Genomic DNA, 27,724 nt, shown 5'->3' with positions numbered 1-27,724 from the left:
TATTTCCTTTATTTGTCTCTGAATAAAAAAAAATCATTAATTGTGCACTTAGCTGAATGATTAATCTTCACAGAGTGAACAAACTCCAGCAGCCTAATAGATAGTGGTAGGTAGTGGCTAAAGGTAGTGGCTTCCTAAACCAGGGATGGTGGGGTTGGGTTCCATGTTTTCCTATTATTAATGTAGAATTGTCTTTTAAGAGCAGATCTGCTTCTCTTCCTGTGGATTCAGATACTGTCTTATCACCCATATCAGTTTTTTCTCATATACAGCACAGGCGAGACAAATAAGATGAGGTCTTGTTTCCAGACAGATCCTAATGCCTGTGACACCATGCACTTTTCTTTATCTGAAAACCATAAACACAGCTGGGAATCGAACCCTGAAAAGCACCTGTAAAGCAGGGACACTCTCAGGTGTACTTAAAATAAAACATGTACAGCAATACACTTTCGACTATCTGTGCTGCTGCTACTCCTCTTGGTAGAATGCACCTATACTATCAGTGATCGCATTTTTATTAATTGTTTTTTGATACTAGAAAGTCTGTTCAGAAGAGCAGGTAAAAGCAAAAAGCTGTTTACCTGCTTTCAGTGAGTGCAAACGCTCAAGGTATTCCAAAGGTCCTGTCGTAATTATTTTCAGCTTGCAGTCTGTTTCTGTTGTCTAAGCTGTTGTCGGAGAAAAGCCGCATGTGGGGGCCCCCTCTGTGAACATAAGAGTCTTGCTACCCCTGCAAGAGAGAAGAGCACTCAATCGGGCACTGAAAGGACTCATTAATAGGCTGGTTAGATCAGTCGGTTAGGGCATGGTACTAATAACACCACGGTTATAGGTTCGATAGCTGTACAGGCCAGTGTGTTTCAATTTTCTTTTTTTCCAAAACCTCTTTACGTTCCTTTACGGTCATGTTGCAATACATGTTATATCTAGTTACTATGAAATCATCGAAAATTGCTTGACTGAACTTTCCTGTACTTTTAAAGGTGCCACATTGCGCGATTTTAATACTGGTGTCACACTGTATTTTTAATTATAGTATGATAACCAAGCAACAGAAGAGGCTCATGGTGGCTCATGAGAAGGGTTGGGAGTGGGGTCAGAAGTCAGGATGGCTGAGTGGGGAGGTGAGTCAAGTGCTGCCGTGAGGTTGTAGTCTCCTCTGGAGGCGTGGGTTCGAATCCCACTTCTGACAGGCACTTTCTTTCATTACTGTATATACTAAAAAGGAGAAGAAAAGACCCCTGAAGGAAACTGAGGCACTTTCCTCCGGGGCTCAGGGTGGGATGGAGGAGGAGAATGGAGAGCCCCAGAGGGGAGAAAGGTGTCCCTGAGAGAGCGGCTGAAAGCCTGCGGGAAGGAGCAAGTGACCATAAACTGGACAGAGAGGATAGCCAGGCTGACCACGAAGCTGGAGGTCACCGACCCTTGTTGAAAGTAGAGATCCTGCTGGCTTTAGTTTCTCCAGCAGTGGTTTAGCTGCTGCTGCTGGCCAGACTCAGATGAGCGCTGCAAGGAATGGTCTTTCAGTTCGTCTGGGGGTGAAGGCACAAGTTTGTCAAGAAAAAACACATCTGTCAAACAGTCACGGAAGGGGGGAGAGACGTGCTTGACTGCATCTCTGTCTGCCACCTCACCCCACCTAAAGCTAAAGGTTTAATAGACCATAGGTACCAATGCTGTGGTTTGAACCAAAAGCAGAAAAGCGACTTGAAATCCACCCTCCAGAACTGAACCCATTGTAAGGCAGCAATGAGAGCCACTGTGCCACCATGCTGCCCTTCATTTGGATAATTAGGAGGAGAGAAGAACAAAAATTTAAAATATCTTTTTTCTTCTGATGATCGTGCTGATGATCAGTTTGAAGAAATCAAATTGTTTTAATGTCTTTCTGCAATCTAGCACTGTGGTACAAATTTCATGTATGCAGTGTTCACTCAAGACATCAGTGAGTTCTGTGTACATCAACTTGAGGGTTGTCTGCACAACATCCTCATGATGCAAACTCTGAAGTTCATTAAAAATCTGTCATGTAATCGATCTGCGATGTTTGTTTTTCTCTCCACTTTGGAAGATCATTTTTTTTCTTCTTGTATCTACTTGAAGTGAGACAATGCAGGCTCAAGCCCTTCATGTGTCACTTTTTCTGTAGATCAACAGTGCAGTAGAGATCAAGTGATTGGAAAAGACTGGTCAAAACCACAGACATTTTTGTTCTACAGACTTTTCACAGACAAAAAACACCCAGCTTTCGTAAGAGAAGACATTTAACAACCTCTGTTCTCTTTGTCTTTTAAGGAGCTTTTTTAGTGCTGCAAAATCATGTCTCCAACAGACCACATGAAGCAGTCGATGGACAGAGTGACATGGTATAAGAGCACTGGAGCAGAAACACTTCATCTCAAATGGAACTGAAATGAAAGTTTACAGTCATTGATGATCTGCAATCCCAAGAATATCACAAAGGTCATAGCTGAGATTCAATCATATATGCCATCTTGATCTATAGGTTTCAACTGACTTTTTATTGAAGAATCTTGCTCATCCTTGGAACTAATAGTCTTATTAATTTCTAGTTTCAGTTATTGAAGAAACATGGGGTTTTAATGTGGAATCATCAAAACAACACAAAGATAAAGCTGTATAAAGGCATACGATAGATGAGGAGAAGGATATAAACACATTCAAAGACAAAGACCATCTCAAGATTCAAGATTCACGATTGAATATTTATTGCCATACCAACTTAGTGGTTAGGAATTTGCCTCAGTGTGGTCATGACAGTTAAACAATAAACAATAACACAAAAACAACAGGCACAACATAACATAAAACCATACGATACAATCAGATTACTTAAAAAAAATAAGAATAAATAAAAGATAAATAAAAATAATAAGAAATCTAATGCAGTATTAAAAAAGTGACTGGTACATTGGAGGGTTTAGAGTCCTCTTGCATTGTCAATAATCATCTTAAGGTGCTGATGTATGATTGGGGAGCTGCTCAGTATCCAGATACTGTTACAATACTGTAAGTACTGCTGAGGAAACGGGAGGTTTTGTTCTTAATGGTTCTGAGTCTTTTTCCTGAGGAGAGGGGTATGCACACGTTCTATCACAGCTTTGTAAAACTGCAGCATCGCCTTTCTAGAGACACAAAAAGAAGCATGTTTGATTAGCTTTTCTAACGATATGGATGAAGTTGTTATCCCATTTAAGAGAGCAAGAGATTATTATTCCAAGGAACTTAAAGTTGTCCCCTCTCTCTACCCCCTGGCCATTAATGGTCAGTGGCAGAAGGGCCACCCTGCCTCTCTAGAAGTCAAGCACCAGCTCTTTAGTTTTGGAAACCCTTCAGCTCTAGGTTCTTAGTACAGCACCAGTCAACAGGGGATAAAACCTCATCCCTGTAAGCTGATTTATTATTACATGAAACCAGCCCCATGTTCTCTTTGACTATGGTAAAGCTGACCATCAAGAAGTGGACAAAACCCACCACACAGCTGGGTTTCACATTGAGAAAAGTTAAATAGGAACCCGGAATGAGAAGTAACAGATGATAGCAGGTGTTCTTCTAATACTCAGGGCTTCGGTGAATTCTGTGTAAATCTACTGGAGGGATGTCTGAACTGCATCCCGCTTGGTGCAATTCAGTTAAGCCCAGGGCAACTGAACAACCATCTCATTGCAAATAACCTCTTTGGACCCTTCCAATCTGGATTCAGACAGCTACACAGCACTGAAACTCCATTGTTAAAGTCACTAACGATCTTCTTGTGGCTGCTGATTCCCTATCTCTAGCTGGCCTTCTTTGCTTTGAGCTCAGTGCTGTGTAAGATGACCAGGGGAAGGGTCATCCAGGACAGGTATTTCAGGAACGACCTGCTCAATATACTAGACTTAGACCTGAGCAAGATGGCAGCCAAGAGAAACCAGCTGACCCGCAGATGGAAAAGGCTTAGTCCAAAAAACAACGAGACACAGGTGTGTCTCGTCAGGAAACAAAATATATATACCCTGGAAACAGTGAACCAGCATGGAAGCCAGTAGGTGAATGCATTTTGGAGGAGATAGTGGAATCAGGTTGGTGTTTGTAAGGATTAAAGAATAATGGATTAACAGAAGAAATAAAGGATTATGATTTACAGTTTGTGATTTGGATATGACGCGAATTTGTGGTACTTTCCGGACTTTGGAACTTGGACTGAATAAGGATTGAGCGAACGGATTGCGGATTGGCTTGGAAGACGTACGGACTGGAGAAACAGAGAAAACTCCCCGGAAATAAAAGAAGAGAAGCGTGGTGTGAGTACTTTTGTCTCGGTTACATAAACCTTTCCCCCGGAGACACCACAGCTGCTTTTGAAACGGATTATAATGACATCTTACTTTCTTGTCCTGAGACTGTCTCTGACATCCCTCTTACCTCTGCTTAAACTTTTACATTACTGATTGCCAAGACTTTCTCTCTCTTAGGGGTTTCTGCATTTTCTAATTGCATCTCTGACTTCTATCTCAGAAATATAGGCAGACTACACCCTATGTGGTCTCTGACTATCACAGAAAATTGGTCAACACACTCATCTTTTCTAATATTGATACTCCAATGACCTACTTGATGCTGTATCAAAATCCGCACCAAAACCAAACTTCTAATTTTCCTGAAGTCAACAGACAGTATCCTGACCAGGTCACTTGCAATGATCAAATTATTCCTATCACGGATTCCTTGCACTGCCTTCCTATAAGATCACTTTATTGGTCGTATACAATTTCTTGCATTAGGAATTTGTCTTTTCACATACGCCGACTTGCTCTCCATGAGAAACACAGACAGGGAGAGAGAAGCTTGAGGTCGGAGTGCAGGGTCAGTCATTTATACAGCACCCCACGAGCACCTGGGGTTAAGGGCCTTGCTCAGGGGCCCGATGGAGTAGGATTCCTCTGTCGGCCGCAGGATACAAACCAGCAACCTTCCGGCACCAGGTGCAAATCCTGAGCCACGGAGAAACTGCACAACATCACACCACATTTCTGTTACTCCTCAGGTATTTTTGCCTGCTCAAGCTCCAATATGCTCTCAACCCTTTCCTTCAGTGTTGTATTAAAGAGGAGACAGTAATCAGGCAGTATTTGCATTATGGACAGCAATCTCCACTCCACCCATATATGCTTTAGTGTCGACTTCAAAATCCTCATGCACGTCTTAAGGCTACATGGCTTGATACCTCAACCTGTCTGAATTATTATCTTCCCATTCCCCAGCTCACAACCTTCATTCATCTGATTCTCCTGTTTGTCCCCCAAGCTCATTCACATTTCCTGCTATGCCCCTGTGCTCTACAATTCTATTGCCCGTGTGATCAGAGAGTCCCCTTCCCCAAGCACATTCAAATCCAGACTCAAACCTTCTGAAAGGCATTTATTTCATTGGAGTTTGTTCTTTGCATCTGCTGCTGCATTTCTCACCCCTTTTATGTACAGATGCAGCCATTCAAAACGAGCGGGTAATACTGTGTTAAAACGCGGGACGCTTGTCGCAGTATAACACGGGTTACCGTATAATACTGTATAATCCCGCATAATACCGCATAATACCGCAAGTAAGATAATAGTATCTGGAATTTCCGCCAGGTGGAGCTAATAAAGCTCAACCTCTCATGTACAGCGTTTGAGCTGTCACCATCAAAGTCTTTACCGAAGATATTATTAATAGTATTAATAATGAATGACCTTGGACAAGCTGTAAACTCAAAGTATTACCCTGGTCCACATTCTTTGTAACCGTCTTTGTAAACAAAAATACTTTATTTTTTCATTGACCGTCTTTGTAAATGAAAAGACTTTATTTTTTCATTAACAAATAGTAACACCACAGCATTTCGTTGATCCAATCACCCATTTGTTTCCAATCATGCAAAGTAATTCTTGAGAATCTCCAATTCACCATGCCTTTCACATGCTCATAAAAGATATTAATTTAGGAACATAAACATATTGCTGTATGTAAACTTTACTGTATAGGGCTGGTCTTGGTATTTTAAAGAAAAAATACACACCAGTATTCCGTTTCGCCCTAAACATTTTAAGCATCAAAGTCTTACATGTGGTTATTTTGGAAACGTTTTTACGTGCTCCTTGCTCCCTCTGACCATGTTACTTTGCTGGACGTTTATACAGTATACAGTACTCTGTGAGAAAAGTGATAATTTTAAGCTTTTCTGCGAATATGCTCGATACCGGAGTAAACAAGCATACTTTTAGAATTTGATTAATAGGGAATATAATATGGAATCGCGTATCTAAAAAAATTATTAACGATATAATTATATTCATTTACTGTAACACAAACAGCGCGGCAGTTGTATTCCAAAACTGAGTCACTCAGATCACACGAGTACCCAAGCATGCTTGAAACTCATTCAAATGCAAGTGCTTCTATCCGTTGTCTTGATTGTTTCCCACTCATTCCTTTTGGTTTGGGGAACATGTCAAAATCCCATGCCTAGAGAACTTCAACTAGAGTTCGCGGAAATGCTCAGTGGACACCTCAGATAGGGTAAGGATCAGCATTTACACACTACTTAGAGAATTTTTATTTTCAGGGTTGGATTTTTGGCCCAAGTTAAGTTGAATAAAAGTAGTTTCATGACCCTAGCTGAAATTTTTTTTTCAGAAACTCCGGGGTGCCTGCATGTCACGGTGCACCACGTGGCAGTTGTATTCCAAAACTGAGTCACTCAGATCACACGAGTACCCAAGCATGCTTGAAACTCATTCTAATGCAAGTGCTTCTATCCATTGTCTTGATTGTTTCCCACTCATTCCTTTTAGTATGGGGAATACGTCAAAATCCCATGCCCAGAGAACTTCAGATAGAGTTCGCGGAAATGCTCAGTGGACACCCCAAGTAGGTTAAGGATCAGCATTTACACACTACTTAGAGAATTTTTATTTTCAGGGTTGGATTTTTGGCCCAAGTCAAGTTGAAGAAAAGTGGTTTCGTGATCCTAGTTGAAATTTTTTTTTTCTGAAACTCTGGACTGACTGTCCCGTCACCGTCCTCAAGCACAGGCTGGTGGTTTCCCATCCTGGGGGTCCGGCTGCCTCGTTGCCCGGCAGGACACCAGGCTGCAGCAGGGTGATGGTCGAACCGGTGTCGACGAGGGCTTGGCAGGGTCTGCCCTTGATGAGGCAGGGAAGAAATAAGCCCCGGCTGTGGCCAACCCTTCCCACGGCAGCAGGTGGGTTGAAGCGCTCCTTCTGGCTTTCCGGAGCGGGGGTAGCGTCGCTCAAAGGCGGCCTTCCCCCCTTTAGGCCGCCCCGCTCCCGTTTCCCGATGGCCTCCAGAGTCCCCGGTGCTCCAGCGCCCAGCACTCCTGGGTGATGTGCCCTCTCTCTCCACAGTGGTGGCAGATGACCCACCGTCGTCGCTCCCCTGGCGTCGATGCGCTGGCCGTCTCCTCCTCCCCATCTGATTCACCGTGCGCCGCCTCCGCTGCCCGGCAGGGAGCGCCCCTCTGTTGGTGCCCACCGGTCTCCTCGAATACGACATCAGCCTTTTCAGCCAGATCCAGGGCCTTCTCCAAGGAAACCGGCGCGGCCAGCATCACGTGGCACTGCCTCAGATAGTTGGGGATTAGTAGATATATTTTGTTAAAGCAAGTCAGTTTTTTGCGACACATAAAAGACATATTGTGACATTATTATATAGGACGGACACAGTGACTCACACACTTGTTGAATACAGACATATTCCTTCCTTAGTCTTCCTAAAATTGTTAAGCGGGTTGGGGGGCATTCGGGAATGTGATAGATAGATACTTAGATACTTTATTGATCCCGTGAGGGAAATTGCAGGGAAATTGTGAGTTATGTGAGTCAGATTATGAATGAATAAAAGCATTTTATTAAAAACACGTTTGCGTTTGTTTGGGTGCTATATTATGTATTTTTCATATATAAGATATAATTATGTGTTCCTGCTTAGACATTGCACGACTTTAAAAGCCATAAAAACAGGTTTTGATAGTTAATAACCACTTTTTATGCGTGAAACACGGGTGATTTTTCTTCCTCCTGATCAGTTTAGAAATCTGTGTATGCTGTAAGGTTTTTACTTCTTAATTAAATGTTTAAAATACACGTTTCGAATGGATAAAATCATATTCTGTTGTCTTCCTGGTATGTAGAACAGATCAGCAGGTATTTTTTCCCCAATCAGATGAACTGATGAACTCTAATAATTAATAACCCTAATTAATCGAATCCCAGGTGTGAGTTCATGAAGTCTGAATTACGTACTTTGTCTACGTCTGCGAAACGCCTGATCATCTGCTCGAAAGATTTCAGTGCTTTGTGTATATTCTAATCGCAGTGGGGGCAGGGTGTGTGGGGACAGGTTTGGTTGAAATTGCATTGGGGATCTGTGTTCTTCACACCCGAAACTTTTTCTCTGAAAGCGTTTTCTTCCCAGTTTAGCTAATCTTGGTAGAGCATGTTACTGTTTACTGTTACTGACCATACTAAGTTAAAGTGCTTAATGCCATTTTTTGGACCAGGCACGCATATTCTTCTATATCTTCGCAAGGGAATCAGTGCGAATTGTAATACTAATTAAATGACCGCGGGCACTTTCCACCCCCTCTACATTCTCAGAGTAGAATAGGCTAACCTTCTAATTAAAGACAGTCCACCCTCCCCCATGGACAGGAAAAGTGCTTGCAGGCAGGGCAGGTAATATGGTCAGTAACAGTAAACAGTAACATGCTCAGAAGGAGCACGTAAAAACGTTTCCGAAATAACCACATGTAAGACTTTGATGCTTAATGTGTTTAGGGAGAAATGGAGTACTGGTGTGTATTTTTTCTTTAAACTACCAAGACCAGCCATATACAGTACAGTTTACATACAGTAATATGTTTATGTTCCTAAATTAATATCGTTTATGAGCATGAGAAAGGCATGGTGAATAGGAGATTCTCAAGACTTACTTTGTATGATTGGAAACGCGTGATCGGATCAACTAAATGTTGTGGTGTTACTTTTTGTCAATGAAAAAATAAAGTCTTTTCGTTTACAAAGACGGTTACAAAGAATGTGGACCAGGGTAATACTTTGAGTTTACAGCTTTTCCAAGGTCATTCATTATTAATACTATTAGTAATATCTTTGGTAAAGACTTTGATGGTGACAGCTCAAACGCTGTACATGAGAGGTTGAGCTTTATTAGCTCCACCTGGCGGAAATTCCAGATACTATTATTTTACTTGCGGTATCATGCGGTAATATGCGAGAATATACGGTATTATACGGTAACTTGAGTTATACTGCGACAAGAGCACCACGTTATAACGCGGTATCACCCGCTTGTTTTGAATGGCTGCATCTGTACATCTGCCATCAATTCCACTAGCTTTGTTAACTTCTAATTGGGGTCTTTCTTTGACCTAGGATAAGCCATCCGTGTGCATTCATTCTACGGTGCGTTAGGAGTGTCTGTGGGAGTGTAGAATTAAAACTGATGAAGGTTCTCATCGAACAGTACTCGTTCACTGTGGTTGTGAAAATGATCACCACTGAATCTCATCCTTCGATTGCAGGTCTAGATGAGAAGCTGACATTCTGATTCTGATGCTGCGTTTAAAGGACAGTGCAGAACATAAGAGCTGTGCCAATGTCACTACTCCAATTACTTGTTTTCTACCCACATGGCTTCAGTCAATTGGTCGTGTACCTTTCTGTTGACATTTAAGATCCTCCTGCGCCAGATTGTAACAGGAAGTTTTTCCTCAACTTTGTGATGACAAAACCAACACAGGTAATGAGATCTTCCATGGTCTACATTCAACCTGACTCGAATCAGAAAAGTCCAGTTCTTTTTTTTGCCCTGCCTAGCTCTCAGGGACTGGGTGGATGAATACTGTTCCTGTGAGGTGACTCAAAGGAGGCTTCACTTGATGTTTGGGCACAGATGGGCACACAGTGGTCACTAGGCCTCTTTTCCACCCTTCCTCATCAGAACCAAAACGAGCTAAAATGGAGCAAATGTTTACAAATCTCTCGTCTACCTTTCTTGTTAGGAAAAAGTTCACAAACCAGGCACATTATTGAAACCGAAGGCAATGCCCTGGCTATTTAAAACAATTACATGAGCTCCTTGGATCAATTACCTATTGACTAACAAAGAGGCCTGATGGGCTCAAGACCTCCTATTTCTTGTAACCTTTCTTTTTTTGCTCTTATGATGATCTTTATGATGATCTGTCTGAAGAAACCAAATTGTTTCTTTGGGTTATCTTGCACTGTGGTAACAAATCTCACTGTTCTTCTCACACTCAAGATGTAAGGTCCAGGCTCCTGTGAAGTGTAGTTCTGGACCCTATGCAGACGGTATAATCCGGAAGTAAGTGGAGAAGGACAACAGGGATGAGACGTAGAGGATCAGGACAGGTTGACAGACAGGGGGGCGTGACGACGGTGATCCGGTGCTCAGACGGCGTGGCGCAGGCAAACAAGTCCAAAACAGTACAAATAGGGAAACCAGGGCACAGTCCAATATCCAAAAACCGAGAGGTCCATCCAAGATGAAGACAAGAATAAAAACAAAGGAACGGGGACAAGGAACCAGGAACAGGGAAGTTAAAAATAGACTGATGAGTCCAGGTGCTCCGAGCCCTGGACTCCGCTGGGTCAGGACGCTGATAGGAGGCCTATGCCCTCAAGCCGCGGGCGTAGGGCAACTTGGTGGTAGGCGGGCCTCCGGGCATCCATCTTCCAGTGCAGAGCCCAGAGAAGCGAGACCGCCTGGCTTAAAAAAGGAGGGACAAACAGAGGGAAGCTGCACATAATCAACAAAATACGAAAGGGCCGGAGTGCCCTTAGGAAGAGGGATTACGATTGTGACAACATCGGTGAATTCTGTGTATTTTAAATCAACTTAAGGGGTTCTCTGCTGTTTCCTCTTGATACAAACTCTGAAGTTCATTACAACTTGGTCAAGTAGTCTCTCTGTGATGTTTTTTCTTTCACTCCACTTTTAAAGATCACATTTTCCTTCTTGTATCTGCTTGAAGCGAGACGAGACAGGCTCGGGTCCTACTTGTGTCACTTCTTCTTCTTCTTGCGATCAGCAGTGCAGTAGAGATCAAGAGATCGGAGAGGACTGTTCAAAACCGATGAGGTGCCAAATACAAACAACTTCCGTGGTAAAAGAAATGTACATATGTTGCTGCCTTTTAAGGAGCTTTTTTTTAATGCTGCAAAATAATTTCTCCAACAGACCATAAGAAGCAGTCCATGGACATCGTGACAAGATATAGGAGCACTGGAGCAGAAACACTTCACCTCAAGTGGAACCGAAAGAAGATTTCACAGTCATTGCAGTCTTTGATGATCTACAATCATAAGAACATCACAGGTTATAGCTGAGGATCAACTATATGTACAGCACCATCTGAATCTATAGGTTTCTACTGACTTTTGTAGTGAAGAATCTTGCTCATCCTTGGATCAAAAAGCTATTTCTAGTTTCAGTTATTGAATAAACAAGGGGGTTTAAATGTGGCACATCTGTAAGGATCTACATTGCTTGGCATCTCAGTACCTGTCTGAGTTATCTTCTTACTCTCAACTCGCACACTTCATTCATCTGATTCTGGTCTCCTGTTTGTCCAGCTAGTTCATTTACATACTCGTGCTTCACTCCAGAGCTCTAGAATTCTCCAATTCCCCAAGGATATCAGAGAGTAACATTCCCTTGAGCATTTTCAAATCCAGACTCAAAGCCTTCTTCTTCAGAAAGTCATGTACTGTACTGTATATATCTGGAGTCTCTGTGTGCTCATTGCATTTACTACTGCAATTCCTACCACTTCTATTTACAACATTTGTGTTAATTGTGTTATATCTTATCTTTGTTAACTCTTTTCTTGTATTTTTTTTTACTTTTCCTCTAAAGTGTTTTGAGAAGCTGCATTTAAAGGCACTATAAAAAAGTGTATTATTATTGTTGTTCATTAAAACATTTAGAAATAAACTATCTGTAAAATTTGTTTTTCATTTCACATTAATAGATCTCTTCCTCCTTCTCGTCTTTACTTGATGTGAGACAAGGTTGACTCAGATCTGCATTGCTGAACAACCTCTTGCGTCACTTCTTCTTTTAATAAAAAGTGAAGCAGAGATCAATAGATTGGGGTGGACTAATCAAAACCACAGACATGCAACAAAAACACACAACTTTCTTATTACAAGATATTTATTTTATGCTGGGTTTTTTTACCTTCAGCTGTGAGATCATGTCTCCAACAGATCACATATAACAGTCCGCAAACAGAGTGACAGGGCAGGGGAGTGCTGGAGGTGAAAAGATTCATATAAAATGGAAAAGAGAGGAGATTTCACTGTGATCGAAGTTATTAAATCCCAAGGACTTTTCAACGTTTGCAGCTGAGATTCCAACATCTTGCTTATTTGGTTTCTACCGGCTTAGTGATTGAAGGCTTTTGCACATCCTGGGTTCAATCGGCTATTAGAAATTTCAACTTCCAATCTTTTGAAGAAACACAGGGTTTCAACATGGAGAAACATGGAGATAAACTGGTATAAAGGCACAGAGAGAGGTACAAAGGAGAAGGGGATAAAAACATTTGACAAACAAATACCATCACTTTGATCATGGTGAAATCAATCATTAAGAAGTGAAAGACAACAAACACCCAGTTGGTTTTACATTGTAGAAAGTTAAATAGGCATCTGGAATGATAAGTAACAGGTGATAGTTTGTACAACAGTAACGTTTCCAGATCAGGGTGCATTTATTGACTTGGAATCCTAAAGCAATTAATTTGAGAACTATTCATGTGGAAGATTACCAAAGGTATTCCACTTCTAATACGTGGAGCTACCAGTTACACTGACTTTGCTTCTTCTGACTGGGGTAAGTCTTTAACTGGGGATAAGCCATTACTGTCCATTCATTCTGTGGTATTTTGAGATTAACTTTGGAAGTGCAGAATTATGTTGAATCATAGTTCAAATAATACATAGTACTACTGTCATAAATAGGATTAGCTGACTGTGAATATGAAAATTTTAAGTAGTGAAACTCACCGTTCAATCACATTTGTATCAACATTCTTATTCAGATGTTTTATTTTAAAACACAGTGAAGGACTTAAGAGTAGTATTAAGTTCTGTGTCCAAGATACTATGTATAAGCTCTCTATATAGGCTGAGGTACTAAATATTAAATTATTCTTTTTACCCTCATGGCTTCAGTCAATTTATCATGTCACTGTGTGCTAACATTGAAGATCCCAAGGTAAGGAAATCCTCACTAGTCAACATACAACCTGACATAAATCATTTAAAACTCTCATGACCTCAGTGAATTCTCTGTAAACCAGCTCAAGGTTTGTGTGGATTCTAAATGTTCATTACAATATTGTCAGTCAGAAGCCATATCACTCTGCAACTCACAACTGACAACCCACTGAAGCTAAGCAGGTGTGAGCCTGGTCAGTATCTGGATGGGAGACCTCCTGGAAAAAACTACGGTTGCTGCTGAAAGAGGTATTAGTGGGGCCAGCAGGGGGTGCTCACACTGTGGTCCATGGGGGTTCTAATGCCCCAGTATAGTGATGGTATACTGTAAACAAGCACTGTCTTTTGGATGAGATGTAAAACTAAGGTCCTGACTCTCTGTGTCATTAAAAATCCCAGAGCATTTCTTGAAAAGAGTAGGGGAGTGGGGCCAAATTTCCCATTGGCCCTTACCAATCATGGCCTCCTAATAATCCCCCTCTATGAATTGGCTTCATTATTCTGCTCTCCTCCCCACTGAGAGCTGATGTGTGGTGAGTGTTCTGGCACACTATGGCTGCTGTTGCATCATCCAGGTGGGGCTGCACATTGGTGGTGGTGGAGGGGAGTCCCCGTTACCTGTGAAGTGCAGTGTCCAGAAAAGCACTATATAAGTGTAAGCAATTATTATTATTTAAACAATGACATTTTGTTTTACACTCTCTTTCTGCTTCTCATATTTACTTAATGTGCAACAATGCTGCATGTACCTCCACTGCTGGACGCCCTTCTTGTGAAACTTCTTCCTCCTGGTGTAGAGATCTCGAGATTGGAAAGGACAGGTCAAACCACAGACATGAGCAAGAAACACAGAGCAATTTTGTTTGAGGAAGCTTTACGGACGCTGTTTTTTCTACCTTCTAAGAAGTTCTTTTAAAAGCTCCAAGTTCATTTCTCCAACAGACCGCATGAAGCAGTCCACAGATAGCATGAGAGCACTGGAGCCAGAATGATACATCTCGTAGGGAAATGAAAGGATATTTCACTGATTGATTGAGGTCTTAGATCTCAATAACAGGAAAATGATTCTACCATACATGCCATCTTGATCTATTGGTTTTAACGAGCTTATTGATTGCTCATCCTTGGGTCTATACTTTTTTTTTTACTTTCAATTCTTGAAGAAAGCCATTACATTCAACATGGGCTGGTCAATGTAATGGGCTGGTCAATCTTATCAAAACAAGAAATTAATAGAAAGTCCACTGCCTCTTTGATTTAGACTGTCACAAGGAGCTTTGTGCCATTAAGTCCTTCTGCTACATTTCATCCAGCTCCAGGCACTGGAGATCCAGGCTCCAGCTCTTTGTCCTGCAACTTCTCCGGTGTGAAACAGGTAAGGAATTCACTTGCAATATCTAATTGATAGCTATAATGAGAATTTCTGAGATGTGTTCAGGGCAATACTAGGGTCAATAATCTAGGGGATGTCATTCAGAAAAATAGGAACAAAGCTAAGGTCATAGCAAACTCTATACCAGAGCCCCAGAAGCTGCCAGATTAGAATTTCAGTAACCTATTTCACATGAGATGGGAGGTCGTAATTTTCCACAGGTGAAACAGGTTTCCTGTCTGACTGTGTATCCATGGCAATGGACACTGGCTGACTAGTGAGTAGAGGCATGGACAGCCTCCACAGTGGTGCTACCTAGCTCCATTGCACTCCAGCAAAGGCAAGCATGACAATAGTATTTTTGAATTGACCAGGAACCAGTCCAGTAACAGAGGGAAATCCACAGAAAGGAGGCATCTCCTAAAGCTTTCTCAAACCACTCTCTATGGGATAGATTATATAATGAGGTGTTCCTTGGCTTACTGACATGGGCTGTGCTGTGGCACAGAGAAGGAGAGATCACGAGTGATAAAACAGAGTTGATTACATCTCCCTCCTGCTTCAGCACTTTCTCCTATGCAGCCGGTGACCCTTTTGTGTGACGAGGGACTCTTCATCTTCAGACTCCATCAGCTGCAGACTGCATCATACTGTCAAAACATCATTCTCCTACCTCAGAAATAGTGCCAGTCTAAGGTATATCTTGCCTCTGACTGTTGCTGAAAAGCTGGTCAACACTGAACAAACTACAGTGCATATACAGTAAAATTCGGTAGCCAGAGTCCTGACCAGGTCTATTGCAACTGATCACACTACTCCTATCCTGGAGTCCTTGCACTGGCTTCCTGTCAGGTTTCATGTCCTTTTGCTCACCTATAAGGCTCTGCTTGGCACCTCAGTACCTGTCTAAGTTACTTTCATCCCACTCCCCACTTCACAGCCTTCAAGAAATGAAAATGTGAACTGAAGGATATTTATCAGAATCATCACTTCTGTTCACCAAAGTAGCATTCTGGGTGACTGAATTTAATGCATTAATCTGTGATAATTGTTTTGGTGTTTAGTGTGAGCATTACCGGTAATCCCAAAGACAGCACATAAGAAACCAACAATATAATCAAAGATTATAGTAAAGTAAAAGTAAGAAAGTAAGAAAGTAAGATTTTCCTACTTTCTTTGTAAATAAAGTAAAATATACTGACAAAATAATTGAATTATATTGTGTTTTATTTGTCCTAAACAGCGGACAGTGATTTTATATCATATGCTCAGGTTTTTTTAATCTTTTTTAATTAATTTAATTAAGACATTTTTAATCACTTTATTATTCTTAATTCTGCTTCTGTTATTGTGTGAAGCCCCACAGCCACCCCAGGAATCTGGTACCTCCAGTGAAGGAGAAAGCCCCGACCTGCTGGACACCAGGCAGAGATCCCCGTTCAGGAAGCGGGAGGTGTCGGGGATGAGGCCTATGCCCTCAGGAGACGGACGTAGGGTTTCCTGGTGCAAGGTGGGCCTTGCGACATCCTTATCCTAATGATGAGCCCTGAGGACTGGAGGAGCTAGCCTTTAAATAATACACCTAAAAGGGTACACCTGGGGAGCTTAATCACAGAAACAATAACGGGAGTGGTGGAGCGCCCTCTAGGGAGGGATGTCAGGCGTGACAACATGGCAGATTGTAATTTCCAATGGTGAAACTGATAGATTTCACGAACAGGTGTGTACGTATGCACTGCAACCAGCAGTGACTGACAGATGAGCCCATTCTTTGTTTAACATCATTGGCCAGCTCTGGTATAGAAAGGTCTGGAAAACATGCAAAGGGATCAGGATTGGACACCCTGAACCAAAACAATAATAATAATAATAGCTTACATTTATATAGCACTATTCTGGACACTTCACTCAAAGCACTTTACAGGTAATGGGGACTCCCCTCCACCACCACCAATGTGCAGCATCCACCTGGATGATGCAACAGCAGCCATAGTGCACCAGAACGCTCACCACACATCAGCTATCGGTGGGGAGAAGAGCAGAGTAATTAAGCCAATTCATAGATGGGGATTATTAGGGCCAACAGGAAATTCCACCTCTTCCAGCAGCAACCTTAGTTTTTCCAAGGAGGTCTCCCATCCAGGTACTGACCAGGCTCACACCTGCTTAGCTTCAGTGGGTTGCTAGTTGTGAGTTGCAGAGTGATATGGCTGCTGGCATAAGGAGTTACTTAAGAGCACAGCTGGATTTAAAACTTGAATGGGTCCAAACCAAAACTGCCGCCACCACTACCTCTACTGGACCTGTAGGTGTGAAGAAGAAAAGAGCTCTGCGTGTGCTGCCCACTGTTCTTGCCCTCTTCATCCTCGTCTATGGGCCTTTCTTCAACATAACTGTGATGGATACTGTCCTGAATTCAATGGGTATCGTCACTAGCCTGGGAGTGACCTTGACCTCTGTGATCCACAGTCTTAATGATCAGATCTCCTTCTCCTTATCACACTTCCTTGATGTGAGTCAGGGCTGGCAAAGCTTCACTTTCACTGTTGTTTCCTGCCTTCCAAGGAGCTTTTCTTCAAAAGCTGGAAGATCATTTCCTGCCCATATAAAGTCAACCAGGGACAGTGACATGGCATGAGAGGACTGGAGCAGAAATTATTCACAGTGATTGCAGACCTTCAAACTCACGGACCTAAAAAAGATTCCACCACACAGACTCTGGCTCTATCTTCTACAGCTCCTCTAGTATGAGACAGGTAAGGAATCAGCTTGCAATGTCTAATTGATAGTTGTAATGTCTCATGCCTATGACGGAGTAAAACAGTGTTCAGTGAGTCTTGTGACAAATCCAAGTGCAGGATGAGACAGGCACACAGAAGCATACAGTATATGCTACACCACCCAGGAGTACTGTTGACTTCACTGGTATGAACTCGGTTAACTGCCAGGAAAGTCTCCTTGTGACTAGTGCTTTAGATTTAGGCTTTTATTTTGATTATTTTCAGAAACGAGTTTCCAACTGTCTTTACTACTGCTCCTGCTCCTTTTTGTACACTTATAACACCTATAGAATAGGTAAGAATAACTCCTATTGATTCCGCTATTTCAGGTCTATTTATGAGGTTTTTACTGCCGGAAAGTCCTTACTCCTGGAAAGGTAAGTTCCTCAGCAGAGCGCGGTGACTCATCGGACCTGATCGTCCAGGTTACTGTGGGGTTCAGGGGACCCCAGCACTGAGACTGGACACTGGTCCATCTCCGGTCACAGTAAATTTACTACTGATAAAAATCCACTATTTCCGTTATTTGTCTCTGAAGCAGCAAAAATCATTAATCGTGCACTTAGCTGAATGATTAAACCTCACAAAGCGAGCAAACTCCAGCAGCCCAATAGATAGTGCTATCAAGTGGCTAAAGGTTGTGGCTTCCTAAACCAGGGAAGGTGGGGTTGTGTTCCGTCTGGGCTGTTGTCACTTTTGTCAGTGTTCTGTTATGAATGTACAATTTTCTTTTAAGAGCAGACCTGCTTCTCTTCCAAAATGTTGTTCCTGTGGATTCATGCCCAAATGATTTGTTGTTTTTTTCCCCCATAAACAGCACAGGCCAGACACAAATAAGATGAAGTCTTATTTCTAGACAGATCTGAAAGCCTATGACATCATGCTCTTTTCTGTACCGTCCGATGGTAAATCCAAAAAACGTCTGAGAATCGAACCCTGAAGTCCACCTGTAAAGCAGGGACAGGTCTGAGGTGTACTTAAAATGAAACGTGTACAGCAATACACTTTCAGCTATCTGTGCTGCTGCTGCCACTCCTCTTGATAGAAGGCAGCTATACTATCAGTAGTTTTAGTTATTGTTTTTAGTCCCTTCAGAAAAAGACAACAAACGGCGATTTACCTGCTTTTCAGTGGGTGCAGGCTGTTCAATGACGCTCATAGGCGCTCTAGTTATTCCTATGGCCTCGTCGTAATTATTTTCAGCTTGCAGTCTGTTTCTGGTGTCTAAACTGTTGTTGGAGAAAAGCCGCACGTGGGGGCGCCCTCTGTGAAGAGAAGAGTCTCTTTACCCCACAGAGAGCAGAAGCTCAGTGAATCACCTCCATCACCACTGAGAGCACTATCGTGAGCAAGACCTTTCAGCAGGCCGGTTAGCTCAGTTGGTTAGAGCGTGGTGCTAATAACGCCAAGGTCGCGGGTTCGATCCCCGTACGGGCCAGCGGGCTTCGCTTTTCCTTCCAGGAGCTCCGGACGTTTCTGTTCGGACATGTTGAAAAACGCGTTATAATCACGAGACACCGGGCGCTATGAAGAATTCAGAAGTTGCTTGACTTTACCGTATTGTTTAAAGACGCGCACATCGAAAGTTTTCAATGCTGGTGTCACACCGTATTTTTATACGTATTTTTAAACTGTGGTATGCAAAAAAACTTAATAGGATCGCTGTTGGGTATCGAAACAAAAATCTTTTCGGTTGGCTTGTTTTGTGAGGTTGCCCGAGCTGTTTGAGTTACTGCCTTTTGATCCTGGTTTCCCCTGAAGATGTAGGTTCGACACAGATTCCACTCCGTTGAATGCTTTTTTTCTGTTACCATTTATACTAAACAGGAGAACTTGTAAGCAACTGTACGGTCTCAGTTAACCGTCAGAAGACGAGAAAATACTCGTTTCTATTTCAAGAGATTCTTCCTTTTTATCGAATTATCTGAAACGTACTGCTTTCATTTTTAATTCTTATAGGAATGTTTGTGTTAAAACATTTTCCCAACTTTGTAGTATTGTCACTGGCCCCTCTTCGTACACTACTGATCAGTAATGCATACAAAATCAATGATTTCAGTTTTATTCCTTACATTTGTTCACTACAAATCACTTTCACTAAAGGCTTGCACTCATCAAAGCAAAACACGTTCTCAGTAAAAAAAAAATACGGTTGTAAATTAATTGTATTTGGATCTATATTATTAGTTTGATATTTTATTTCCGGAATTATAGAACTGAGTGGTTCCTTTAAGGACAAATGACTTTCTGGGAGAGGAGGGGTTTGGTATAAAGAGCTACGTATTTTGATCTCTGTAAAGCTGGTGAACACTGGAGGATATCCTGAGATTTATTTGATGAAATTGATCCATTGTTTGTAGAAAAATCAATTATTGATTTGTCTTAAATTGAAGAGCAGCATCCATAGTTTCTTTTGACGAAGACAGAGTAATAAATAATAAATAAATCTCATAATAAATTATGAGATAATTGTGATTACAGAGTACAGATCATAGCAGCTGCAGCGATTGAAGAGTCTTTCATTAATTGGATCTCAAACACCTTGCTAAGGTCAAAGGATGATGTTGACACTTATTCCATTTATAAATCAGCTTGTAAGCTTCATAAGGAAGTGACATGTTGCTTTATACTTAATAAGGTTCAAAATGCAGACACTTGTAGCCTCTTGAGTGGTTCAGCCAGTAAAATAAGTTGCCTGGGAGCTCTATGATTGTGGGTTTGAGCCTCAACAACAGAATGCCCCTCCTGTGGCTGCCTGGGTATGTGCAGTTTGGCAGGTCTGTCTGAGGGACCTGTCACTCCTCCCGTCGGCGCCACAGCTCCAGGAAAGACCTGAGACATGCTGCTGCAAGGTGGGTGGAACCAGTTCATCAACAACCCATCCAGCGGTGCAGTGGTCTTGTGGCTAAGGAGCTGCGCCTGTGGCTGGAAGGTTACCAGTTTGCATCCTGTGGCCAGCAGAGGAATTCTATTCTGTTGGGTCCCTGAAACAGCTGCTCCAGCTGCTCCAGGGGTGCTGTATAAATGACTAACTCTGCACTCTGACCTCCAGCTTCTCTCCCTCTCTGTGTGTCTCATGGAGAGCAAGCTGGGGTTTGTGAAAAAATCAAACTCTTACTACCAGAAATTGTATATGGTTGATAAAGTGATCTAATCTTACACTTCCTCATTATTCTGCACGGAACAGTGGTCAGTCAGCTACACACCCGGAAGTCTGCAGACTTGCACAGCTTTAATAGGCAGAAGCCTTAGCATCTTCCTGTAGGTGTTCTGTCCATTCTAAACAGTTCAGCTTTGAGGCATGAGCACATTCAGTCTATGGAGAGCTGCCTCCTGATGTGGGTCCTGGTCAGTACTGGATATGAGCCCCTGCAAATACTTCTCTTTAGTTTCCTTTTCCAATGGTGGATCGCAATATGTAGTTTTTGATAAGCTTTTTAGTATTGTCTTTGCCTTGATCAAGACAAGTGGACATGTCAGGACAGGACAGGATTTAAGACGCTCTGAGGTTTTTCCTTTGGGTTTCAGATCACTGGACTGTGAGGCATAATCAGCTGCCCCTCCTCCCCACATGAAATGACCCTCTGAATGAGATGAGCCAAGGATCAGGTGCAGAGGTTGTTGAAAGCTGGGTTCCCTGATGGGTTGAAGGGTTGCTGTCTGGACAGCAGGGAAGGATAGATTTGTATCTCTTATTTTTAAGAAGGAAGTGGCAGGCAGTTGCTTGAGTCAGGGAAATTTTCATCATAAACACTCATTGTCACAAATTGCACTCTGTCGCACAAGCACCATCGCATCCTCATGCACACTGAACGCCCTAATTTACCCCAAGCACTTCCTACTTAACCCCTCTCTTCACATTCTGCCCTTGTTCGCTATTGAGAACTCCTCGAGAAGAGCTGCTCCACACTGTGCCCTTAATTATTCTTCGTTTGAGATGTCCCGGCTTTGACTCCCTGCTGTCGACTTTTGGACTACTCTCTCGCCCCGCGTCTCGGATACTCTGCTGCCACTGTACCTGTTCGCTGTATGGACTTCACTGATCGTCTCTCTGGCCATGCAAAGCGTTCTGTTCTTACATCTCTTGGTGCCAGCTGACAATTGTTAAGGTTGTTTCTCAGGGAGAAGAAGAAACCCTTTGTAAGGGAGAAGGCTGTATGCACAAGCAATCACCAATGGTCAGAAAGTCAGAAAAGCAGTCAGGCAGAAAGCAGCTTCAGGATCTTGTGCTTCCTGAAGTAAATCCATCTCTTCATTCCCTCACCTGTCATAAAACGTGCTTTTCCTCTGCTCCCAGGTTCTTTCCAACCTGCAAGGTCTTCTCAGCTGCAGATGCTGCAGGTGGATTCTATGAAGACTGAAATTTTGAGGTTCTACCAACATGAATATGAGCTCTTCCGGAGGGTGTGGACAAGAGGAGCTTGTTCTCATTTGGTTGCCTCCTGTCGTTTGTCTGGAGATCTGCTGCATCACTGCATACATGACAAGATGTCACCACAGAGAGGTTCAGGCTCCTGAGCTCAGCGCTGCTGTCACACACTGGCAGAGCATTATCGTGCTGGTTTGCCCAAAGAAACAGGATTGCATTTCACCTGGAAAGAGAAGAGACTGATGCACTAGAAGTATTGGACACAGGTCTGGAAAAGGTAAGGCCATTGAAATGGTGTCTACCAGGTATTTCCATTCTATTCCATCTCCAATTCATCCCTGCTCTCCAGAGTGGTTTAAGTACTCCTATGATCTGAGCCCTTATGGTGCCTTCTCTCTTTATCAAAACTCAAACACACATTGAAATCTACCTCTACCTCACATTTCAAGACATTTACTCTCCATAATTTTGTATCCTTTATTTAATTCATTTGATGTATGATTTTGCACAACTGTTGTTATTTTGCACATTAGCTGTTACCTGTTGTTGTTTTGCACATTGCCTGTTGATGTTTTGCACTTTGCGTTTTGTCTCTATCTTCTTTCCTCACACAATTGTATTGTTGTTTGCACTACTTACTGTCTGAGAGCCAGCTAAATAGCATTTCTTTATACCATATACCTGTGTATGAGTATAATGACAAAAAAACTTGAACTTGATCATGAACTTAAGTAGTCAAGGAGCAGTGAAGTGCTCAGTCCCGATAAGACAGAAACTCTACAATAGCATTTCCTAACCCTGCTTTGCACTGACTTCCAGCTTGGTGGGTATTGAGCTTAGGTGCAACTGAAGATGATGAGAAATGTCAAAAGTGATTTTAAATATCATAACTGCACGTCTCTCAGTCAACTGAAGAGCTTGGTCTTGAGCAGAGAGCTTTGAGTCTTTCTAACTAATGCTGAGGACCTGCAACACGGAGGAAGATGAGTGATAAAACAGAGATGATCACATCTCCCTCCTGCTTCAGCACTTTGTCTTATCTGCCCCGTGACCCTTCTGAGTGACAAGAGAATCTTCATCTGGGCATTTGGGCAGCCTCCATCAGCTCTGCCTTAAGATCTTTCTCCCCTAGGGCTGAGTCTTGAACTTGAACTTGAACTTGAACTTTATTGCCATATGTAACCAGTACATGTACTGGTACAATGAAATTCTTACTTACAGAGAGTCTCTTGATTGTTAAAACGGCTGTAAAAACACAAAGTGCAGACAGGTGTCGAAGAAAAGTCTTCACTCAGGTTAGGTGTGGTCAAGCAGAGTCCCTTTATTCATGCGCATGGGGAGGATATAATCATGCAGATCTGAGAGCAGCCTCTCATACAGATCTGTGAGTAACCTCTCCACCGAGATGATAAATGCAATGAGTTTTATACAGCAAATTCACACAGGAAAGCTCATTCTAAGTTTCCATATTAGGAGTTGTTTTTCTCCCTACAAAAATTTCTTTGTAATTGACCACATTCTTCTTAAGAAGCAGTTTTACCTTGCATACAGACAAAAATAAGTATATAAATAAAAGGTGTGAAATGAGCTAGACATCCTGCAGTTGTACCATTAATATCAAAATGTCAAATAATATGCTTGCAATTGTTCTTTCATACTGTTGCTGGGTAAAAAGCATTTTTTTAAGCCAACTAGTCACTATCTTATACACTTAAAAAAGGGTAAATGCTAAAATTCTTCCTCACAGTGCATCAAGACAATATACAAACAAGCAGTAGACAATGTACAAGTAAACAAGTAAACAGTAAACAGTTTGAATGTAAACAATGCAGGCGTGTAAACAATGACTGGAGATGTGTAATAAATAAATAAGAAATCATAAGGAGGTAGATGGTATAGGTGTGGTGCGGGGGCATGGCTAAATATGCTAGCTAATCTCTCGCCAGTCTCTCACACACCCCAGCCCCTGACACTGGAGATCCAGACACAGACTCTGTCTCCTGCAGTTACAGGTCACTAACCATCTGGAGCAAAAGGCAGGGACAGACACACATCTACAGCCCCTCTGGTGTGACACAGGTAAGGAATCTACTTGTGTGCAGGTGAGCCAGTCACTTGTTTGTGTAAGTGTTGGACATCAGACAGATACACATACAGGACAGTCCTGCAAGACAATGATGATGAGGTTCCCAGACAGGATGCGCATGCTGTTGCAAATATGAACATTAAAGTCAAAGCACATTCACAATGTTAAACAAATGGGTCGTTCTCTCCCCTACCCCTGGTAAGAGTTATAGGAGCATAAACGCACAAACCTCCAGATTGAGAGGCAGTTCTTCTGCAAGATGTCAGATTACTGAAGTCTACCACCTAACACCTTCTTCACACTGCTTGTCTGACTTCTTCTTAACGTGTCGTTCTTGCTGCTGTACTATTATGTGTATGTTTTGGTGTTGTCTTCATGTTTTTGTATCGGAGCAGACATTCAAATAAGCATTTCATTGCATATGACAAAAAAACTGAATTGAGCTGTTTTAAATGACATGGATTAATTTGTACCTAATTAACATATCAGTAAGCTTTTGGTTTTCATGGTTTTATCAGTTTTCAAAACGTTTACACAGCCTACGAATCATAAAGCTTTTAGTTATATACCTGAACGCTATGCAATATTATCAAAGTGTCTCTGGAATTCTAAACCTGGGATTATTTAGGGACCTTCATTCACATGAGAGCTCATGAGTTATTATTGTCCCCTGAATAACAAACCGATTGCGATATTCATTCAGAAAATCTGATATTTTCCTTTCATGATCCTTTACTTCCTAGATAGCTACTTCCCTCTCTATGATTTGGACAATGTAGCAGTCCTGATACAAAAGACGAGGAACAATAGAAATGCTGAAAATGTACTGCAGGACATTTGGAAGAATTCACATGGCTTGTGAAGCACAAATTGTTCCTGATGGTTCTGTGCCCTTCAGGGAAAAATATCTTGATTTTATATGTGTATTGAGTGACCAATACAGATAATTCCATAAGAATTAGTTCTAGATGTTTTCATGCCTTTTGCTTAAAAATAAAATAGCTGTATCTTCTCTTTATCAATATTGAAGCCATAACTTTATATATGAATTTCTATGTATCAGATCTTTCTTTTTTCTATGACTAACTTTTTATTCTTTTATTCTTAAGTATTTTTTTATTCTTTGTTTTTTTTCATCTTATTGATATTGTCCATAGTGACCCGACCCAAAACCAAGCTGGGATATTGGATTGTCAACATCTCCTCTGGAGATACACTGCCCCCCCGCCCCCCTTACCTCCTGAGGCTCTGAGAGGGGCAGGGAGAGAGATGCCTGGTGGACTTACCTGGAGAACCCCAGAGCAGAAGAGGCTCTGGACTGCTGCACACCAGGCAAAGATCCCCACTGATAAGGACGGGACACACAGCTCAGTCCCCATTGACAAGGACAGGACACACAGCTCAATCTTCATTGACAAGGACAGGACACACAGCTCAGTTTCCATTGACAAGGACAGGACACAGAGCTCAGTCCCCCGTTGACTAGGACAGAACCCCCCTATCTTCCTTCCAAGGACAACCCTAACCAGTGGGAGACATTTCTGGGAAGTTTGCAAGTCAAGGGATCCATGGGCTCTACAGGCCATTCTGGGGATCCCAACTGACAAGGACAGGACACACAGCTCAGACTCCATTGACGAGGACAGGAGGGACACTTTATTAATTCCTTCTCCATTAATTAGGACACAGTTAATGATTTAATCTCAATGGAAAACAGCACGATGGACAACGGCACTGCTCCTGATGAGCTCAGTCCCTGGTTGACAGGAATAGACATCTTTGAAATTGTTTTCTGCAGCTGTATCTTCTGCATTGGGCTGCCCCTCAACTGCTTCGCTGTGTTCGGACTTTACAACCTAGTCAAGGCCAATAATGCCCTCCCCATCTACGTCATCAACCTCCTCATCGCTGACCTTGTCCAGCTTGTTGTGTTACCTCCTGTAATTCTTGTCTTTTATACAGACCAGTCTGCTGACTATTTTGGGGTTTTCCATACTTTTCTCATGGTCTACGTTATCTGTATGTGTGTCAGCATTGGCTTCTTTGTCTGCATCTCCCTGGAGAGATACCTGGCTGTCGTCCATCCCCTGTGGCACCAGAGTCACCGCAGCCCCAGGTTTGCCATCAAGGTGTCTGTGGGAGTCTGGCTGTTCACTGCCTTGTGCCTCTCCCCTCAGTCTCTCTTTTTTTCCCTCGGTGATCCGCCAGAAATTGCATCTGTTATCTTCTTTCTTCTGTTCTTTGTGTTCTTCTTCCTTGTTCCACTGATCCTCCTTGTTTTCTTCTATGTCCGCTCCAAAGCCGCCATCACCTCCTCTATCGGAGCTCCGGATGTGAAGAAGAAAAGGGCCCTGCGTGTGCTGTCCGCTGTTCTCACCCTCTTCATCGTCGTCTACGGGCCTTACTTCACTCTGTGTGCAATTCAAAGTGTTTTAGACTCAATGCAGATACTCTTCAGTCCAGCAACAACAGTCGTGATCACGGTCTCCACTCTGATCCGCAGTCTCAGTGTCATCGTAGATCCTATCCTGTATGTCTTCCTCAGGAATGATGTCAGGGAGACGTTGGACGCCACACCTTGCTGGCAGATGTTGATGTGGTCAGTGTGTTGGTGCTGCAGAGGCAGAGTTGATCACAGGAACACAGAGATATCCCAGGCAGGGCGTACTGCTATTTCCACATTCTGAACCAGGTAGGCTGGTTTAGTTGAGGCAGTATAGAGTATAGAGTTAGGCAGCAGTCCCTGTGAGGGGCTATCCTGTCTTTTCATGTATCTAAAAGATTTTGTTCTACTCCCAGACCTCTCTTGTACCTTTCTTGTCAGCTTGTGTGTTTGTATGTGACATGTATGTGCTGAGTGGCATTTACTTTCCTTGCCCGCTACCTATCTTCCTTCTTGGTGTGGTTAGTTATGCAGAAGATGAGATGGCTACCAATAACCTTTCAGTCTGAGTATACTCAAGCTCTCACAACGCATTCCTAGTTCTGTAGTCCTGGATGTAATGTTTGTCTACAACTGGGATGTCCAATGCTAGTCCTGGAGAAAATGTGTGTCCAAACGTTTTCCGTCCAGCTTCGTTCTCAGGGAAGTGAGAACCTATTATTGGGTAAATCATTCCTCTTTGAATCAGCTCTTATGATACTTCTGGTTTAATGAGACTTGGAAAACCTGCAGACGAAACTGGCAGCACGTCTGGGAATCCCTGGACTCAGACCATGATGAGTTAATGGAGCTTGTTAAAAAAACTTAGATAAGCAAGATAATTATATCACGCATTCCCGCTCTGGGTCCTGGAGGGAAAAGGTTGAGAAGATGGAGGATGTGAAAAGGAGACATGCAAGTGAGTCTGCAAGAGGAGTCGTATTCATCTGAAGGTGTATTGGCTCGGTGCTGATCAGTATTGTCAGTAATACTGTAAACATCATGCCCGATGTAAGAATATCACTCTGAAGCTCGTGACTTTGAGGGTTGTGGCCCTGCAGCACAGAGCAGAGGAAGAGATGACATGAGTGATACAGCAGAGATGATCACATCTCCCTCCTGCTTCAGCACTTTCTCTTATCTGCCCTGTGACCCTTCTTCACATGAAGAGGGACTCTTCATCTGCAGCTCTGCCTTCAGATCCCTCTCGGCTGAGGTTGAGTCTCACACACCTGCTGGATCGCTCAGCCCCTGACACTTGAGATCCCGACTCCGGCTCTGTCTCCTGCTGCTCCTGATCACCGTCCGGCTGGAGTGAAGGGAAGAGACGGACACACCTGCAGCTCCTCCGGTGTGACACAGGTAAG

At 42.6% G+C, this 27,724-nt stretch overlaps 1 protein-coding gene and 1 non-coding gene across 2 annotated transcripts; both read left to right on the top strand.

Annotated features, from left to right (window-relative positions):
• The first annotated feature begins 18,844 nt into the window (after positions 1-18,844).
• Positions 18,845-18,918, top strand: trnai-aau (transfer RNA isoleucine (anticodon AAU)). Its single transcript has one exon. It is a non-coding gene; the product is annotated as a tRNA-Ile (tRNA).
• A 6,738-nt stretch (positions 18,919-25,656) lies between these two features.
• On the top strand, positions 25,657-27,440 carry LOC148833570 (G protein-coupled receptor 68-like). The gene is made up of 2 exons (XM_088915192.1): positions 25,657-26,534; positions 27,419-27,440. Exons 1-2 carry the CDS (start codon positions 25,657-25,659, stop codon positions 27,438-27,440), a joined length of 900 nt encoding a protein of 299 aa, XP_088771318.1.
• Positions 27,441-27,724: the final 284 nt, after the last annotated feature.

Source organism: Atractosteus spatula, chromosome 5 (genome assembly GCF_055471065.1).
Source record: "Atractosteus spatula isolate fAtrSpa1 chromosome 5, fAtrSpa1.hap1, whole genome shotgun sequence".
Classification (NCBI taxonomy): domain Eukaryota; kingdom Metazoa; phylum Chordata; class Actinopteri; order Semionotiformes; family Lepisosteidae; genus Atractosteus; species Atractosteus spatula.
This window is presented reverse-complemented; position numbering and strand designations above follow the sequence as displayed.